Here is a 20,337-nt window from a genome sequence, read left to right as displayed (position 1 = left end):
TAGCAAATCTGACTAAAATGAGGAGGGAAAAGACACAAAGTAGCAAAATCAGAAATAAAAAGGGGAGATAACAACAAACACCAAGGAAATCTAGGGAATCATCAGAGACTACTTTGAGAACCTACATTCCAATAAATTTGAAAATCTTGAAGAAATGGACAAAATTTCAGATAGGTATGACCATCCAAAACTGAACCAAGAGGATACTAACCACCTACGCAGATCTATAACATGAAATGAAATTGAAGCAGTGATAAAGTCTCCCAAAAAAGGAAAGCCCAGGACCTGACGAATTCTCAGCTGAATTCTATCAGACCTTTAAATAACAACTAATACCAACTCTCCTTAAAGTTTTCCACAAAATCGAAAGGGAAGGAACACTGAGTAACTCATTCTATGAAGCCAGTATTACACTCATCCCAAATCTGACAAAGACATATCCAAAAAGGAGAACTATAGGCCAATGTTCTCAATGAATATCAATGCAAAAATCCTCAATAAATAATGGTAAAGCAAATCCAACAACATATCAGAAAGAGCATTTACCACAACCTAGTTGGTTTCATTCTAGGGATGCAGGGGTGGTTCAACATATGCAAATCAATAAATGTAATATAGCACATTAACAGAATCAAAGAAAAAAACCACTTGATCATCTCAATAGATGCAGAAAAAGCCTTTGAAAAGATCAAACACGACTTCATGATAAAAGGTTTAAGAAATCTAGGAATAGAAGGAATGTACCTTCTGAGTCTGGATAACTTCACTTAAGATGATATTCTCCAGTTCCATCCATTTATTTGCAAATGACATAATTTTATTCTTCTTTGTGGCTGAGTAAAATTCCACTGGGTATAAATACCACATTTTCTTAATCCATTCATAAGTAGTGGGGCACCTTGGCTGTTTCCATAGCTTGGCTATTGTGAATAGTGCTGCAATAAATATGGTGCCTTTGGAATAACCTGAGTAGCACTGCTTTGGGTATAGCCCTAGGAGTGGTATTGCTGGATCATAAGGCAGATCTATGTTTAGTTTTTTAAGGAGCTTCCATATTGTTTTCCAAAGTGGTTGTACTAGCTTGCATTCCCACCAGCAGTGTATGAGGCTTCCTTTTTTTCCTGCATCCTCACCAACAGTTGTTGTTGGTGGTGTTTTTGATGATAGCTATTCTAACAGAAGTGAGGTGGAATCTTAATGTGGTTTTGACTTGCATTTCCTTTATGGCCAGAGATGGTGTGCATTTTTCCTGTGTTTTTTTGTCTTTTGGATTTTTTCCAAAAAAATGTTCTGCTTATCTTAGTAGCTCACTTTTTTTTGGTTCATTGATTTTTTCAGAGTTTAGTTTTTTGAGGTCCCTGTATATTCTGGTTATCTGTACTTTGTCGGATGTATAGCTAGCAAATATTTTCTCCCACTGTGTGGGTGGTCTCTTCTATTTAGAGACCATTTCTTTTATTGTGCAGAAGCTTTTTAATTTCATGTAGTCCCATTTGTCCATCTTTACTGTTAGTTGCTGGGCTGCTGGAGTTCTATTAAGGAAGTCTTTGCCTATACTTATTGCTTCCAGAGTGTTCCCTGCTCTTTTTTGCACTAACTTCAGAGTTTTGGGTCTATATTAATGTCTTAAATCACTTTGAGTTGATACTATGAGAGGTGGCCCAACAATGTATACACATATAAATAAATGTATAAACAATAAAAAAGAAGGAATGTACCTCAACATTATAAAGGCTATATATGGCAAACCAAAGCTAACATCATACTTAATGGGGAAAAACTGAAATCATTTCTTATAAAAAACAGGAATGAAACAAGGGTGTCCACTTTCCCCACTCCTACTAACATAGTCCTGGAATTCCTAGCCAGAGCAATAAGGCAAGAAAAAGTAATAAAAGGAATATAAATTGGTAAAGAAATTGTCATAATATCCTTATTTGCAAAGGACATGATCCTATACCTCAAAGATCCAAAAAACTCTACCCCAAAACTCCTAGACACCATAAACAGCTTCAGCAATGTAGCAGGAAACCAAATGAACTTAGAAAAATCAGTAGCCCTTCTATACACCAAAAATGAACAAATAGACAAAGAATACAGGAAAATAATTCCAATTACCATAGGCTTAAAGAAATCAACTACCTAGGAATAAACTTAACAAAGGATGTGAATAACCTCCACAAGGAGAGCTACAAACCTCTGAAGAAAGAGATTGAGGAAGACTACAGAAGGTGGAAAGATCTCCTGTACTCAGGGATTGGTAGAATCAACATAGTAAAAATGGCTATACTACCAAAAGCAAGCTACATGTTCAGTGCAATTCCCATTAATAGCCCAATGATACTCATCACAGAGATCGAAAAATCTACCCTAAAGTACATTTGGAAACACAAATACCATGAATAGCCAAGGCAGTACTCAGCAAAAAGAGCAAACCTGGAAGTATTACAATACCTGACTTCAGACTATACTACAGAGCCATAGCAAAAAAAAAAAAAAAAAAAAAAACCCAGCAAAACCAGCATGGTACTGGCACAAAAACAGATACGAAGACAAGTGCAACAGAATAGAGGACCCGGATATGAATCCACACTGCTATGCCGACCTATTTTTGACAAAGGTGCCAAAAACATACAATGGAGAATAGACAGCCTTTTCATCAAATGTTGCTGGGAAAAGTGGTTATCTGCCTGCAAAACACTGAAACTAGATCCATGCCTATCACCCTGTACTAGTACCAACACAAAGTGTATTAAAGACCTTAATATCAGACTAGAAACTCTGAAGTTAGTACAGGAAAGAACAGGGACCACCCTGGAAGCAATAGGTATAGGCAAAGTCTTCCTCAATAGAACTCTAGCAGCCTAGCAACTAGAATGGACAAATGGGACTACATGAAATTAAAAAGCTTCTGCACAATAAAAGAAATGGTCTCTAAATAGAAGAGACCACCCACACAGTAGGTGAAAATATTTGCTAGCTATACATCCGACAAAGTACTGACAACCAGAATATACAGAGAGCTCAAAAAACTAAACTCTGAAAAAAATCAATGAACCAGTAAAGAAGTGGGCAAATGAACTAAACAGAACTTTATCAAAGGAAGAAACCCAAATGGCCAAGAAACACATGAAAAAATGCACACCATCTCTGGCCATAAAGGAAATGCAAATCAAAACCACATTAAGATTCCACCTCACTTCTGTTAGAATAGCTATCATCAAAAACACCACCAACAACAATTTTTGGCAGAGGATGCAGGGAAAGAGGAAGCTTCCTACACTGTTGGTGGGAAGGTAAGCTAGTACAGCCACTTTGGAAAACAACATGGAGGCTCCTTAAAAAACTAAACATAGAACTGCCTAATGATCCAGCAATACCACTCCTAGGGCTATACCCAAAGCAGTGCTACTCAGGTTATTCCAAAGGCACCTGCATGCCCCTATTTATTGCAGCACTATTCACAATAGCCAAGCTATGGAAACAGCCAAGATGCCCCACAACTGGTGAATGGATTAAGAAAATGTGCTATTTATACACAATAGAATTTTACTCAGCCACAAAGAATGAAATTTTGTCATTCGCAAGTAAATGGATGGAACTGGAGAACATCATCTTAAGCAAAGTTAGCCAGATCAGAAGGCCAAAAATCATATGTTCTTTCTCATATATGGATTATAGACCTAAAACAAATGCAGTAATATTATTAGACATGGATCACACACTAATAGGAGAGCACATACAGGAGGAATAGGTAAAGGGAAGGAAACCTTAAACTTGGAAGTTGTTGACGTGCCCACTGCAGAGGAGAGAACAAAGTAATCTTAAACTGGCAGCGGCCACTATGGTAAGGTGACAGAGAAGTAATGAACAGGTCTGGTGGAGATGAACCAATACGGGTTGTAATACACATGCGCTTGGAAGCAATGATAGGAATCTCTCTGTATAGCTGTCTTTATTTCAAATTAGCTAAAATGCTATGTTTTTTCATATTATTTCTTGTTTTCCCTTCAACAAAATTGGAAAATAGGGCAGAACAGGTTCTGCCTGGAGCAGGGTGTGTGGGGGTAGGGAAGAGGTTCAGGGGCAGGCAGAGAGGTGCCCCAAACAATGTATACACATATGAATAAATGTATAAACAATAAAAAATAAGTAAAAGATGATATATTATGATCAAGTTGTTTTCATTTCAGGAAAGCAATGATGGTTCAATAAATTCAAATTAAAAAGTGTAATAGATAGCAAGGAAAGACGGTTGATTAGAGACAACCATTTTTTCCCTGCATCTCCACAAGTATGAAAGAAAATATTAGGTGCATGGCTGCAGGGAGAGGTGTGTGGTGTGGGAAGGCACAGCAGTGCAACCATTAATAGTAAGACAGTTAAAGACCAGGTGAAATCCAGATATATTGACTTTAGATTTGTAAAAGATATAGTTGACACTAACAGTAAGTACTAGGCAAAACAGTAGGGATGGGGGAGAAATCCCCTCATGAGGACTTTAAGAAAAGGAGAAAAGGAAAACCTTGGTGATCTCCACAGGCCCTCAATCTGGCACTTTGCAAAAGTACAGTTTAAAATGGGAGGTCTGTAATCTCCTCAGTAAGGAGATGCTGTACAGGGAGTCACTTGCACCTCCTATCTTTCTCACTGATGTTGTGGTGGGAAGTCAGTTTAACAGGAGTCTTACAGTCAAACATTTTGGGCACACAGAGCTTAATGTCCTGCAATTTTTATATGTCTGAGCTCCAAAGGCCTCCCCCTCTTCACTTGCTAAGTCAATGATCACAGTAGGAGTCAGTGTTGGTGCAGAAAATTGGTTGTGACTTGGATGCAAATTATTAAATCTTCTTTGTGGGCAGTGCAGGTTACAATGCCAAGGGAAACCATGGTATCTACAGCTTGGAACTGTGGCCCAACCTCTGGGAAGAAAAGCAAGACCAGCTATGAATGGGACCAGCAAAAGTGGGAAGTTGTAGGATAGAGATCATTATGGCTAGGGCACACAAAAACATTCAGTACCCCATTCCTCATGCCACCCATGCATATTGTTTTACACTGGGTTTTACACTCTCAGAGCTCAAGAGGCTCTTAGTGGAAACACAGCCTGCTCAGACATTACCTACATCCACACATGCACAAACAGTATCTGTGGTGTGAGGGGTTATCCAACTTGGCAGTCTTAAGGCTCAGCTGATGAGAGCAGTTGAGGGCAGCTCTTGCATTTCCCCTGTTGTAGGGTCTAAGTATGGAAAACTCTTGCAAGAATTTAGTCCAGTGGTGGGCCTTGACAAGAAAGGGAGGGCAGCCTGAAAATAGCCTTTTGTACATTAAAGAGAAAATGACTCAATACCCTATTGCCCCCCATACCAAGTAAATTGCAAAACCACAAACCTGGGAAAAATTATCTCCATTCTCTATCTCCTCAGGAAGGAAGAAATGTTAACTGGCATTTTTCTTTCCTTTTTAGTCATTTGTCTTTCTCTATATTAGTTTTATTGCACTTTCTTTCAGTCTTAAACTCCTTCATCTCATATACTTTCTGTCTCTTGCCTATTTTGTTTATTTTTCTTTTTCTCAACCCTTCTTTTTTTTATTGTTTTATTATTCATATGTGTATACAAGGCTTGGGTCATTTCTCCCCCCTGCCCGCACCCCCTCCTTACCACCCACTCTACCCCCTCCCTCTCCCCCCCACCTCCTCAATACCCAGCAGAAACTATTTTGCCCTTATCTCTAATTTTGTTGAAGAGAGAATATCAGCAATAATAGGAAGGAACAAGTGTCTTTGCTGGTTGAGATAAGGATAGCTATACAGGGAGTTGACTCACATTAATTTCCTGTGCCTGTGTGTTGCCTTCTAGGTTAATTCTTTTTAATCTAACCTTTTCTGTAGTTCCTGGTAAACTTTTCCTATTGGCCTCAGTTGCTTTTAAGGTATCTGCTTTAGTTTCTCTGCATTAAGAGCAACAAATGCTAGCTAATTTTTTAGGTGTCTTACCTATCCTCACCCTCTCTTGTGTGCTCTCGCTTTTATCATGTGCTCAAAGTTCAATCCCCTTGTTGTGTTTGCCCTTGATCTAATGTCCGCATATGAGGGAGAACATATGATTTTTGGTCTTTGGGGCTAGGCTAACCTCACTCAGAATGATGTTTTCCAATTCCATCCATTTACCAGCGAATGATAACATTTCATTCTTCTTCATGGCTGCATAAAATTCCATTGTGTATAAATACCACATTTTCTTGATCCATTCATCAGTAGTGGGGCATCTTGGCTGTTTCTATAACTTGGCTATTGTGAATAGTGCCGCAATAAACATGGGTGTGCAGGTGCCTCTGGAGTAACCTGTGTCACAGTCTTTTGGGGATATCCCCAAGAGTGGTATTGCTAGATCAAATGGTATATCAATGTTTAGCTTTTTAAGTAGCCTCCAAATTTTTTTCCAGAGTGGTTGTACTAGTTTACAATACCACCAACAGTGTAAGAGGGTTTCTTTTTCCCTGTATCCTCACCAACACCTATTGTTGGTGGTGTTGCTGATGATGGCTATTCTAACAGGGTTGAAGTGGAATCTTAGTGTGTTTTTAATTTGCATTTCCTTTATTGCTAGAGATGGTGAGCATTTTTTCATGTGTTTTTTGGCCATTTGAATTTCTTCTTTTGAGAAAGTTCTGTTTAGTTCACTTGCCCATTTCTTTATTGGTTCATTAGTTTTGGGAGAATTTAGTTTTTTAAGTTCCCTATATGTTCTGGTTATCAGTCCTTTGTCTGATGTGTAGCTGGCAAATATTTTTTCCAACTCTGTGGGTGTTCTCTTCAGTTTAGAGACCATTTCTTTTGATGAACAGAAGCTTTTTAGTTTTATGAGATCCCATTTATCTATGTTATCTCTTAGTTGCTGTGCTGCTGGGGTTTCGTTGAGAAAGTTCTTACCTATACCTACTAACTCCAGAGTATTTCCTACTCTTTTCTGTATCAACTTTAGAGTTTGTGGTCTGATATTAAGATCCTTGATCCATTTTGAGTTAATCTTGGTATAGGGTGATATACATGGATCTAGTTTCAGTTTTTTGCAGACTGCTAACCAGTTTTCCTAGCAGTTTTTGTTGAAGAGGCTGCTATTTCTCCATCGTATGTTTTTAGCTCCTTTGTCAAAGACAAGTTGGTTATAGTTGTGTGGCTTCATATCTGGGTCCTCTATTCTGTTCCACTGGTCTTCATGTCTATTTTTGTGCCAGTACCATGCTGTTTTTATTGTTATTGCTTTGTAATATAGTTTGAAGTCAGGTATTGTGATACCTCCTGCATTGTTCTTTTGACTGAGTATTGCCTTGGCTATTCGTGGCCTCTTGTGTTTCCATATAAATTTCACAGTAGATTTTTCAATCTCTTTAACGAATGTCATTGGAATTTTGATGGGAATTGCATTAAACATGTAGATTACTTTTGGGAGTATCGACATTTTTACTATGTTGATTCTACCAATCCATGAGCATGGGAGATCTCTCCACTTTCTATAGTCTTCCTCAATCTCTTTCTTCAGAAGTTTATAGTTTTCCTTGTAGAGGTCATTTACACCTTTTGTTAGGGTTACACCTAGATATTTGATTTTGTTTGAGGCTATTGTAAATGGAATTGTTTTCATACATTCTTTTTCAGTTTGCTCATTGCTAGTGTATAGAAATGCTAATGATTTTTCTATGTTGATTTTATATCATGCTACCTTGCTGTAGCTATTTTTGATGTCTAGAAGCTTCTGAGTAGAGTTTTTGGGTCTTTAAGGTATAGGATCATGTCGTCTGCAAATAGGGATATTTTGACAGTTTCTTTACCTATTTGTATTCCTTTTATTCCTTCTTCTTGCCTAATTGCTCTGGCTAGGAATTGCAGTACTATGTTGAATAGGAGTGGAGATAGTAGGCATCCTTGTCTGGTTCCTGATTTTAGATGGAATGGTTTCAGTTTTTCTCTGTTAAGTATAATGCTGGCTGTAGGTTTGTCATATATAGCTTTTATAATGTTGAGGTACTTTCCTTCTAGTCCTAGTTTTCTTAGAGCTTTTATCATAAAATGGTGTTGGATCTTATCAAAGGCTTTTTCTGCATCTATTGAGATGATCAAGTGGCATTTGTCTTTGCTTCTGTTAATGTGGTTTATTACGTTTATTGATTTTCATATGTTGAACCACCCCTGCATCCCTGGGATAAAGCTTACTTGGTCGAGGTGAATAATCTTTTTGATGTATTGTTGAATTCAGTTTGCCATTATTTTGTTGAGGATTTTTGCATCAATGTTCATTAAATGAGATTGGCCTATAGTTCTTCTTTTTGGAGGTGTCTTTGCCTGATTTTGGGATAAGTGTAATACTGGCTTCATAAAATGTGTTTGGCAGTTTTCCTTCCCTTTCTATTTTGTGGAACAGTTTAAGGCTGGTTGGTATCAGTTCTTCTTTAAAGGTCTGATAGAATTCAGCAGAGAATCCATCAGGTCCTGGACTTTTCTTTTTGGGGAGACTCTTGATTGCTGCTTCAATTTCATTTTGTGTTATAGATCTATTCAGGTGATTAAATTCTTCTTGGTTCAGTTTTGGATGATCATATGTATCTAGAAATCTGTCCATTTCATTAAGATTTTCAAATTTATTTGAATATAGGTTCTCGAAGTAGCCTCTGATGATTTCCTGGACTTCCATGGTGTTTGTTGTTATCTCTCCTTTTGCATTCCTGATTCTACTCATTTGGGTTTTTTCTCTCCTCATTTTAGTCGGGTTTGCCAGGGGTCTATTGATCTTGTTTATTTTTTCAAAGAACCAGCTTTTTGTTTCATTAATTCTTTGTATGGCTTTTTTGGTTTCTATTTCATTGATATCAGCTCTTATTTTTATTATTTCTTTAATTCTATTTGTTGTGGGATTTGCTTGTTCTTGTTTTTCTAGGAGTTTGAGATGTATCATTAGGTCATTTATTTGGGATCTTTCAGTCTTTTTAATATATGCACTCATGGCTAAAAACTTTCCTCTCAGGACTGCCTTTGCTGTGTCCCATAGGTTCCGGTAGGTTGTGTTTTTATTTTCATTGACTTCCAGGAACTTTTTAATTTCCTCTTTTATTTCATCAATGATCCATTGTTCATTAAGTAGTGAGTTATTTAGTTTCTAGCTGTTTGCATGTTTTTTGTCTTTAATTCTGTTGTTGAGTTCTACTTTTACTGCATTGTGATCAGATAGTATGCATGGTACAATTTCTCTTTTCTTATATTTGCTGAGGCTTGCTTTGTGCTCTAGGATATGATCTATTTTGGAGAAGGTTCCATGGGCTGCTGAGAAGAATGTATATTGTGTAGACATTGGATGAAATGTTCTGTAGACATCAAGTAGGTCCATTTGATCTATTGTATATTTTAGATCTTGGATATCTTTATTGATTTTTTGTTTGAATGACCAATGTATTGATGGTAATGGGGTGTTAAAGTCTCCCACAACCACTGTGTTGGCATTTATATTTGCTTTTAGGTCTTTCAGGGTATGTTTGATGAAATTGGGTGCATTGACATTGGGTGCATACAGGTTGACGATTATTATTTCCTTTTGGTCTATTTCCCCTTTTATTAGTATGGAATGTCCTTCTTTATCTTGTTTGATCAATGTAGGTTTGAAGTCTACTTTGTCAGAGATAAGTATTGCTACTCCTGCCTGTTTTCGGGGTCCATTGGCCTGGTAAATCTTCTTCCAGCCTTTCATTCTTAGCCTATGCTTATTTCTGTCAGTGAGATGGGTCTCCTGTAAGCAACAAATTGTTGGATCTTCCTTTTTAATCCATTTTGTCAAGCAGTGCCTTTTGATGAGTGAATTATTCCGTTAACATTAATTGTTAGTACTGATAGGTATGTGGTGATTCCTGTCATTTAGTTGTCTTAGTTGTTCAAAGGTTTGATTGTGTGTACCTAAGTGGAGGTTACCCTCTACTGTCTTTCTTTTTCTTTTCCTGTCTTTTCATGGTTAAGTTGGGTGTCACTTTCTGTGTCCAGGATCCCTTGCAGAATCTTTTGTAGTGGTGGCTTTGTGGTCACATATTGTTTTAGTTTCTGTCTTCAATATTCTTTCCTTATTTTCTGAACTTGTTTTAATGATGATATGTCGTGGGGTAGTTCTATTTTGATCTGGTCTGTTTGGTGTCCTGGAGGCCTCTTGCATCTGGATGGGAATATCTTTCTCTAGATTTGGGAAATTTTCCATTATGATTTTGTTGAATAGATTACGCATACCCTTCTCTTACACCTCTTCTCCTTCTTGGATGCCCATGATTCTCAAGTTTGGTCTTTTGATGGAGTCAGTGAGTTCTTGCATTTTCTTTTCACAGGTCTTGAGTTGTTTAATTAATAGTTCTTTGGTTTTTCCTTTAATTACCATTTCATCTTCAAGTTCTGAGATTCTGTCTTCTGTTTGTTCTATTCTGCTGGATTGGTCTTCCGTTTTGTTTTGCAGTTCTGTTTCATTTTTTTTTCTGAGGTTTTCCATATCCTGGGTGGTTTCCTCTTTAATGTTGTCAATTTTTGTCCTGAGTTCATTTATCCTTTTATTCATCATGTTCTCTGTTTCACTTTGGTGTTTATACAGTGCTTCTATGGTTTCCTTTATTTCTTTTGCTTTTTCAAATTCTCTATTTTTGTTGTCTTGGAATTTCTTGAGTGTCTCCTGTTCATTTTGGTTGACCCTATCCAGTTTCATCTCTATAAAATTCTCATTGAGTACCTGTAGTATGTCTTCTTTTAAATTATTCTTGTGGGCTTCATTGGGTCCTTTGGCATAGTTTATCTTCATTTTGTTGGAGTGTGGATCTGAGTTTCTGTTTTCTTCCTTCCCCTCTGGTTCCTGTACTAATTTTTTGCTGTGGGGAAACTGGTTTCCCTGTTTTTTCTGTCTTCCCATCATTGTCTTTGGTGTTGTTACTGTCCCTGTACTGTGTGCAATTAAGTATTTTCTAGCTTGTAATAATAACAATGGTAATATATAGAATGGAAGGGTGAGCTGAGATGGAAAGCAAGAAGTTAAAGAAAAGGGGAAAACAAATACACAAGCAAGAAGGAGAAAGCAGAACAAGGTTTCAGACAAGAAAGTTTCAAGGGTATAAACAGGAAGCCTTAGTGTACTAATTGACAGTAAGCTGAACAGACATTAGAGAGACAGAGAGGATTGAAAATCAAAAGTAAAAAAAAATAAAGATAAGAATAAAAATAAAAAATAAGTAAATGATAGAAATATCTATATATAAATATGAATTAAAATAAAATGGAAAATAGAAAATTAAAAAAAAAAACCAGAAAACCAAAGAACCAAAAACCTCCAAGTTCAAATGCAATGAAGTTTCAGTCTTAATAATTTGGGTGTCCGTCTCAGTCTCCAATCCTGGAGATGGTGCCTCAGATGTTGTTCTGTAGTTGTCTCATCAAAGGGGATGCATAAAGTAGAACAGAACTACACACAGGCACACACACACACACACACACACACACACACACACACACACACACACAAAACCCCACCAAGTGTCCCAAGTTCAAATGCAATACAGTTTCAGTAAGTTTTTCCACTTGCAGGTGTAATTCAGTTGTTCTCTCATGAAAGGTAGGGAGAAAAAGAAAAAAAAAGAGTCTGGAGACAGTTCTGAGAATGGTATCTGCAGCTGTGGCTTCCTTGTCTGCTGCTGTCAGCCTGCTGTTGCTGGAGGCATTGTTTATGCAGATCTCTGGGGTAAGCTTAGCACTCACCTAGCCCCGCAGGCTTTGTTTGTTCAGAGTTCTCCTGTGCGGAACTCTCTGCTACAGGCTTTCCCCTTTCCAAGCACTGGGAAAGGTGACACTGCTCTCGCATTGTCAGGCCTGCGTGTTTATTTACAGTTCATGTGGGAGGTGGGTCTTTCCCCCTCTCCTGTGCAGTTTCCCTCCCACCACCACTTTCACAAGCTTTCCTGCTCCTGATTACTGGGCTGTGCTGCTGTCCTGCCAGCCACCATGTTTGTTTACAGTTCACATGGGAAGTGGGTCTTCCCTCTTCTGTGGAATTTTTCTCCCTCCACCACTCTCACCAGGTTTCCTGCTCCTGGTTGCTGGGCACGCGCCCCACCCCCGTTCCTGCCAGAGCCTCTCCTGCCCACCTGGCTTGTTTATTTACAGTCTCGGGAAGGATTCCCTTCCCCCAATCTTTGGCACTCAGTGCACCCCACCCTCTTTCCCGTGTGTCTTTATTGTTCTTATTGTTTATTACTCAGTTTCTCTTTTTTCCCCGGGTGGAGGTCAGTGTGTCCAGGGGGCTATGCTGCTCTGGCCCAGGCTTGTCTGTGGGAGTACTGCGGTGCTGCGAAGCTCACCTGGTCTGCATCTTCCCAAGCTATCTGGGCGTGGGTGACTCGCAGCCTGGGGGCCCTCCTGGCTTCTCCGTTTAATGTGAAGTGGAGATTCTCTGTGCTGGCTGTAGGTGTGGAGGGGTCAAAGTTATGCCTCTTCTCAGTGATTATGCCTGCAAAGTGTGTCTCTGGCATCTCTCCAAGATTTCACTATAGGAGGCTCGCTTTCTGCTTCCTCCCTCTAGCTGCCATCTTGGAATCCTCAAGGTACAGACTTTTTAATCCATGTTCCATGCAAATGTTTTAAGAAGGTGATGGAACACTGAAAATGTTGACTGGGAAATTTTCTTAATGGATGAAGTAATGAATGCATATAAGATTCATCTCCTGATACTTGTTGTTGATACAGGTTCTTGACCTTGAAGCCCTTGTCTGATATTCTTACCAAGTACAGATCCAGGTATCTGAGTCCTCCAACACAGCCTATTGGCTTCTTTCTGTTTTGATGCACCTTTGGAGATAAAACACTAGCCAAATTGTATTTCAGAGGCATAAAGTTTTAGATGTCAACAAACTGTTAGAGATCATCTACTAGTTTTTCTACTAACTGGTTACTGACCTGGCCTTGCACTAATTCCCTATCTCAGATTTCCATCATGGATTCCTGAACTCTGATTCTGATCTTCTCTAGTGATCTTATCTGATAATTTTAGGTTTGTGTTAAAAATGTTGATTGTTTTCTAGGTTGACAAATGCTCATTAGGTTAGTAAAAAGCTTGAGATATTCAGGTTAAAATGCACATGTTGACTAGTTTAAACCTTGTTTTTAATTAGGTAATAATCACAATGACTTCACATTTTCTCACATTTCCTTGGACTTCATCGGCAGCAGAGGATGATGAACAAGAGGAGGGATAATCAGAGCAGTGTATCTGAATTCATCCTCCTGGGTCTCCCCATCCAACCAGAACAAGCCATGTTCTATGCTCTGTTCCTGGCCATGTACCTGACCACAGTGCTGGGGAATCTGCTCATTATTCTGCTCATCAGGCTGAACTCTCACCTCCACACCCCCATGTACTTCTTCCTCAGCCACTTGGCCTTCACTGACATCTCTTTCTCATCAGTCACAGCTCCAAAGATGCTCATGAATATGCTGACACACAGTAAATCCATATCCTATGCTGGGTGCATTTCTCAGGTATACATTTTCTTGTTTTTTGGAGGTATTGACAACTTTCTTCTCACCTCAATGGCTTATGACAGATATGTGGCCATCTGTCATCCCCTGCACTATACCAAAATCATGAGTCAGAGTCTATGTTTCCTACTAGTAATTATGTCCTGGGTCATATCCTTTGCTGGTACCATTGTGCACACCCTCCTCCTAGCTCGTCTCTCTTTCATTATAGACAATACTCTTCACCACTTCTTCTGTGACCTCTCTGCCTTAATTAAGCTGTTTAGCTCAGACACTACTATAAATGAGTTGGTTATCTTAATTGTAGGATCACTGGTCATTACTCTGCCATTCATATGCATTCTGGTCTCTTATGGCCACATTGGGGCCACCATCCTAAGAACTCCTTCCATTAAGGGAATCTGCAAAGGCCTGTCCACATGTGGTTCTCACCTCTCTGTTGTTTCTTTGTACTATGGAGCAACTTTTGGGCTATACTTTGTCCCCTCATCTAATAACACTAACGAGAAGGATGTCATTGTGGCTGTGCTGTACACAGTGGTCATGCCCATGCTGAATCCCTTTATCTACAGTCTGAGGAATCGGGATATGAAAGGTGCTCTGAGAAATACACTCAGAAAGGGAAAATTTTCACTGTGATGGACATTGTCTTCCCTATTAATGGGATATGAGAACTCCTCAATATCTCCCACATATTCTTACATTTCTACTTTGCTATCTTTTTAATGAATCTTGATGAGACACTCATTTTTCTTCTCTTTCACCTTTTATGTTTTTTGGTTTGTTTTGTCTTATTGATCCTGAGAGTCTTGAAAAGGTTTTAGCTAATGTATTTGCACATTTTTCCTTTTTGCATAGAATCTTTTTCTTGTACAGTTAAGTTTTCATGTAGTCACAACTTTTAGTCTTTTTCATTGTATAGTTTATAGACTTTTGTAGCAAAGCTTTTTCTTTTTTTCAAGATAATATAAGAATTTCTTCTGATATATTTATGATCTATTGTTGTGTTTAATTTTGTAATACACTTGGAATTTATTTTGTGCATAACCTTAATTAGAAATATTGTTAAGGTTTTTTTAAAAATTTATTTTGTTTTTATAATTGACATAGAGAAATGGTACATATATTCAAAGGAACGTGCTGCAGGATACGATAGAGCCATCTGCACACCCATGTTTATTGCAGCACTATTTATGATAGCCAAGCTTTGTAAACAACCTGGATGCCCCAAGACTGATCAATGCATTAAGACTGAGGTGGTATATACACACAATGGAATTTTATTAAGCCATAAAGTAGTAAATGGACAGAACTGGAGAACTTAGTGTTAAGCCAAATAAGCCAGGCACAAAAAGTTGAAGGTTGTATGTTTTCCCTCATATGTGGAGACCAGACCTATAAGTCAAATGTATATATAGATACATATATGATCATATATGTGTATACACACACATGCATGCACATACACATATAGTGAGAAGAAAACAAAATTGTATTTGAGAGTCTGTCTGAGGCAGATAAAGAGGAAAGAGGGAGGCAGGAAAGAGAAAGAGAATGCTAGAGAATGAAAAATATTGAAAGAACCTATTATATATGAATATAATATAAAGTACTGCACTATAAGCTGCTGAATATTAGGGGAGCATGATGATAGAGAATGAGTAAGTAAGGTGAGGGTTAATTTGATTAAAGCATGATATATACAGGCCTGAAAAACAGGAGAAAGTCTATTGGACTATCAACATATACTTAAAAAAATGAAGGGCAGGAGGGTAAAATAGGTCTTTTCTGGGGTGGGTGTCAGTGGGAGGGGTTGGTCATAAGAAAAGGGTGATGAGGGTGAATATTGTTGATGTATTTTTTATTCATGTATGAAGGTAGAAGAATGAAACCTGTTGAAATTGTTCTAAGCCAGGGATGGAAGGGGAAGAAGGAGAACGATGGAGGGGTAAGTCAACTAAGATGTTTTGTAAGCACATTTGTAACTCTTACAGTGTATCCTCTGCACAACTATTATATGATAATAAAACTTTAAAAAGCAAATAGTTATTTTGTTTATAAATGGTACATATTTACTGGGTACCATGTGATGTTTCCAGATATGTATATAGTGCATAATGTGAGATCAAGGAAAGCATATCTATTTCCTAAAACATTTTTTTACTTCTTTGTGACAAAAACATTTAGAATTTCTACTATTATTTTTGAGGTACATAGTATTTTTTATTGTCTAGAAATACCCTGCAATATAATAGGACACCAGAAATTATTGCTCCAATTAATTATAACTTACCTATTATCCAACCTTTCTCCATCCCATCTGCTCTTTCAGTCTATTTGTTATTTCTTTTCCATTTCCAGAGTTTTTTTAGTTGTGTTAATTCAATGGTAACTATGCATATAATTCTTTCTCATCAAGTGACTGGGCCTGGTCACAAATTGAAATAAGATGACTTTCTCTAAGTAGCAAAAACAGTGATTGTGACAGAACAGGTACTGACCCAAAGTGGTGAACACAAACACTATTGGAGACAGTAGGTCCTAGGAAGGTCAAGCATCATGAGGCATAGAAGTGAGAATAGAGTTTACAAAGGCATTCTGGGTAGAGCTGTGTTTACGGGTGATAAGCCCATCTCTGGGTATGGGTTGAAGAATGACTAGGCAGGATATCAGGAAGTCAAAGCAATCTTGGTGATCGAGCATGTCTTTAGTGCAATTTAATCCATCTATTTTTTATTTTAACATGAAAAAGTGCTCTTGGCCTACTACATAATTGTAATATCTGATATTCCCATTCAAAATAGTAAAGTTGTCTTCATTCCTTGAACAACTGCTTCTGCTCAAGGCACAAGTACTTAACTTCATTGTTGTAAGTCAAAGACTTTAACAACTATTTATTTTTAAATTAAAATTATTAACTCATTAACTGTGCAAAACAATGTGGTTCACTGCTACATTTTAATATATGTACATATTGTGCTTTGATCATTTCCACTCTTTCTAATTCCCTCAATTCCTCTTTCATTTTCTTCCTCTCCTGATCCTTTTTCACTTCCCTAAGAGTCTGTCTTTTATTGTCAGGACATTTTTAAAAAATTATTTTCCATGGATGAATGAAAACATGTGATGCTTGTTTTTCTGTGTCTGGCTTATTTCACTTAGCACAGTAACCTCCAATTCCATCAATTTTTCCTGAAGATGACATAATTTCATTTTCCTTATGCTGATTCACACTCCATTATGTATATACACCACATTTGCTTTATCCATTCATCTGATTCCATATCCTAGCCATTGTGAATAATGCTGCAATAAATATGAACATGCAGGCCTCTCTTTTGTATGGTGGATTCTTTTCCTTTGGATATATACCCAGCAGTGAAATAGTTGGATCATATCAAAACTATCTATAGGTTCTTGTGTGTGAGAAGCCCCCTTACTGTTTTCTGCAATGACTCTACTAATTTACATTCTAACCAACAGTTCCCTTTTCTCCACATTCTCATTAGTGCTTTGTTTTTTGGTGTTGTTGATTATAACCATTCTTACTGGTGTGAAATAGCATCTTGGTGTAGTATTTTATTGTTGTTTTATGGTAGTACTGGGGTTTGAACTCAGAGTCTTGAGCTTGCTAAGCAGCTCTACCACTTGAGCTACCTTGCATCCCCCTTTTCTCTTTGATTATTTTTAGAATTGGGTCTCACTTTATGCCCAGATTGATCTGGACCATGATCCTTCCATTTGTACTTCTCCTTGTAGCTGGGGGTGACAGATGCACACAACTGCATCAAGCCATTGGTTGATATAGGAGAGTCTCATGAACTTTTTGCTTGCATTGACCCTGAAACATTATTCTCCCAATCTCCACCTCCCAAGTAATTAGAGTTATAGGCTTGAACCATCACCACTGGCTCCAATGTAGGTTTGATATTCATTTCCTTTATAGCTAAAGATGGTGAGCACTTTTTCCCTATATTATAGGACATTTGTACTTCTCATGAGAAGTGTCTGTTCAGATTACTTGCCAATTTATTGACTGAATTACTTGTTCTTTTGTTGTTAACTTTTTTGAATTCTTTATGTATTCTGGATATTAATGTTCTATAGGAAGACTAGGTGGCAAATTTTCAATTTTGTAGGTTAATAGTTTCCCTTGTGCAGAAGTTGTTTAATTTGATGTGATCTCATTTGTCTGTTCTTTCATTTATTTCTTGTGGTATAATTCAGGAATTCATTACTTGTGTGAATGTCTTCATGTGTTTTTTTTTATGTTTTCCTGTAGTATTTTCAATATTTCAGGTCTCACATTAAAGTCTTTAATCCATTTTGAGTTGATTTTTATTCAGGGTAAAAAGTAGGGATATCCAGTTTTCCCATACCACTTGTTAAAGGGGCTGTCTTTTCTCCAACATGTTTTTTTTTTCTACCTTTGTCAAAAAGATAGGGCTATGGATTTGTGGATTTATTTCTGTGTCTTCTATTCTATCCCATTGGTCCACATGTCTGTTTTTATGCCAAGAGCCAGGAGGTTTTGTAGCTAAAGTTTATAGTGTATTTTGATATTCCTTTTGCTTAGAATTACCTTGGCTATTCAGGATCTTTTTTGCCTCCACATGCATTTTAGGGTTTTTTCCCTAGTTTTTGTGAAGAATATCAGTGGAATTTTGATGATTGCTTTTGGTAATATGGGCATTTAAATAATACTAATGCTCACAATCTAAGAACTTGGGTATTCATGGTGTTCTTCCCATAATGTAGTGTTTTCTTCATGTTCTTTCTTCAGTGTTTCAGTTTTCATTGTATAGGTCATTTGCCTCATTTGTTAGGTTTATTTCTAGGTATGCTATGTTTTTGTGGCTTTTGCAAATGGAGTTATTTTTCCTGGTTTCTTTTTTTCAGTAACCTTATTATTAGTGTATGTAAAAGCTCCTGATTTTTGTGTGTTGATTGAGTACTTCGCTACTTTGCTGAAATCTTTTATCAAATCTAAAAATCTTTTAGTTGAGCCTTTAGAATCTTCTAAGTATTGAATCATATAATCAGGAAACAGCTAATTTGATTTCCTCTGTCCTATTTGAATCCTTTTTATTTCTTTCTCTTGCCTTAATGTTCTGGGTAAACTTCCAAACACTATATTGAATAGAGCAGCAAAACTAAACACCCTTGTGAATGTGCTCAAAATGCATCATTCAATTCCTTCCTGGCCTTTAATGTTTTTTTCAAGAAATCTGTTTTTATGATGGGTTTGCCTTTATGTGTGATGTGGTGCCTCTGTCTTGGAGATTTTCAAATACTTTGTGTTTGTGTAATTTCTGTAGTTTCTTTTCCTCTTGATTTCCAGTTTTATTCTGTTGTGATATGATAAGATATAAGAAATTTTTTCAGTTTTTACATTTGGTAAGACTCACTTTGGATAGTTTAATTGTAATATGTTGTACAGAAGTTTTTTCTGGACATATATACATGGGGTTCTAAATGCATTGTGTACTGGATATCCATAATCTTTGTGAAGATTTGGGAAATTTTCTGCTATTATTTAATTGGGTAGGTTTTCTATGTCTGTAGCCCACAGCTCTTCCCCCTTGTTGGTTGTTATTACACATAAATTTGTTTTTGTAAATGGTTCCCTGTAAATATTACATATACCATTTATTTTTCCTTACTTTTTTCTTAATTACTGTCAGAATGTGGCAATTCATTGACCTTGTTTTCAAGCCTCAGTATTCTTTCTTCTGGTTGATCTAGTCTAGTGGTAAAGCTTTAGACTGAGTTTTTATTTATTTATTTATTTTTGTGTGTGACTGTTCAGTTTTTTAAAATTATTCATTTATTCACATGTGCACACATTGTTGGGGTCATTTCTCCTCTCTGTCCCGCTCCCCCATTATCTCCCTCCCTCTCGCCTCACTTCCAGGCAGAACCTGTTCTGCCCTTATCTCTAATTTTGTGGAAGAAAAGACATAAGCATAATAAAGAAGTCAAAGTGTTTTTGCTAGTTGAGTTAAGGATAGCTATACAGAAATATTCCTAGAATTGCTTTCATGTACCCATGTGTTATGACCCATGCTGACTCATCTCTACCTGACCTTTACACTGGTTCCGGATCCCCTTCTCATGTTGACCTCTGTTGCTTTAAGATTTCTCTATTAGTTCCTCTGGAGTGGGGACATCAAACGCTTCAATGTTTTGGGTTTTCTACCTATTCCTATATCTCCTGGATGTGCTCTCCCCTTGTCATGTGATCCAAGTCCAACCACATTGCTGCATTTGCCTTAGATCTAAAGTGCGCATATGAGGGAGAACATATGATTTTTGGTCTTCTGAGCCTGGCTAATCTTGCTCAGAATGATGTTCTCCAGTTCCATCCATTTACATGATAAGATTTCATTCTTCTTCATGGATGGGTAACATTGCATTGTGTACAAGTACCACACTTTCTTGATCCATTCGTCAGTAGTGGGGCATCTTGGTTGTTTCCATAACTTGACTATTGTGAATAGGGCTGTAATAAACATGGGTATGCAGGTGCCTCTGGAGTAACCTGTATTGCATTCCTTTGGGTATATCCCCAGGAGTGGGATTGCTGGATCATATGGCAGGTCTAAGTTCAGTTTTTTTAAGAAGCCTCCAAATTTTTTTCCAGAGTGGTTGCACCAGCTTACAGTCCCACCAGCAGTGTACAAGGGCTCCTTTTCCCCCACATACTTGCCAACACATGTTGGTGGTGGTGTTTTTGATGATGGCTATTCTAACAGGGGTGAGGTGGAATCTTAGTGTGGTTTTGATTGGCA

At 37.6% G+C, this 20,337-nt stretch overlaps 1 protein-coding gene across 1 annotated transcript; it reads left to right on the top strand.

Annotated features, from left to right (window-relative positions):
- Positions 1 to 13,243: 13,243 nt before the first annotated feature.
- Positions 13,244 to 14,185, top strand: LOC141415616 (olfactory receptor 1J21-like). The gene has a single exon (XM_074052628.1). It carries the CDS (start codon positions 13,244 to 13,246, stop codon positions 14,183 to 14,185), a length of 942 nt encoding a protein of 313 aa, XP_073908729.1.
- Positions 14,186 to 20,337: the final 6,152 nt, after the last annotated feature.

The sequence above is a fragment of the Castor canadensis genome, chromosome 13 (genome assembly GCF_047511655.1).
Source record: "Castor canadensis chromosome 13, mCasCan1.hap1v2, whole genome shotgun sequence".
Classification (NCBI taxonomy): Eukaryota; Metazoa; Chordata; class Mammalia; order Rodentia; family Castoridae; genus Castor; species Castor canadensis.
The sequence above is the reverse complement of the archived record's forward strand: the minus strand, read 5'-3'. Positions and strand labels throughout refer to the sequence as shown.

Excerpts from the sequence above, each read along its gene's own strand:
- LOC141415616 (XM_074052628.1), top strand. The coding sequence starts at position 13,244 with ATGAACAAGAGGAGGGATAATCAGAGCAGTGTATCTGAATTCATCCTC.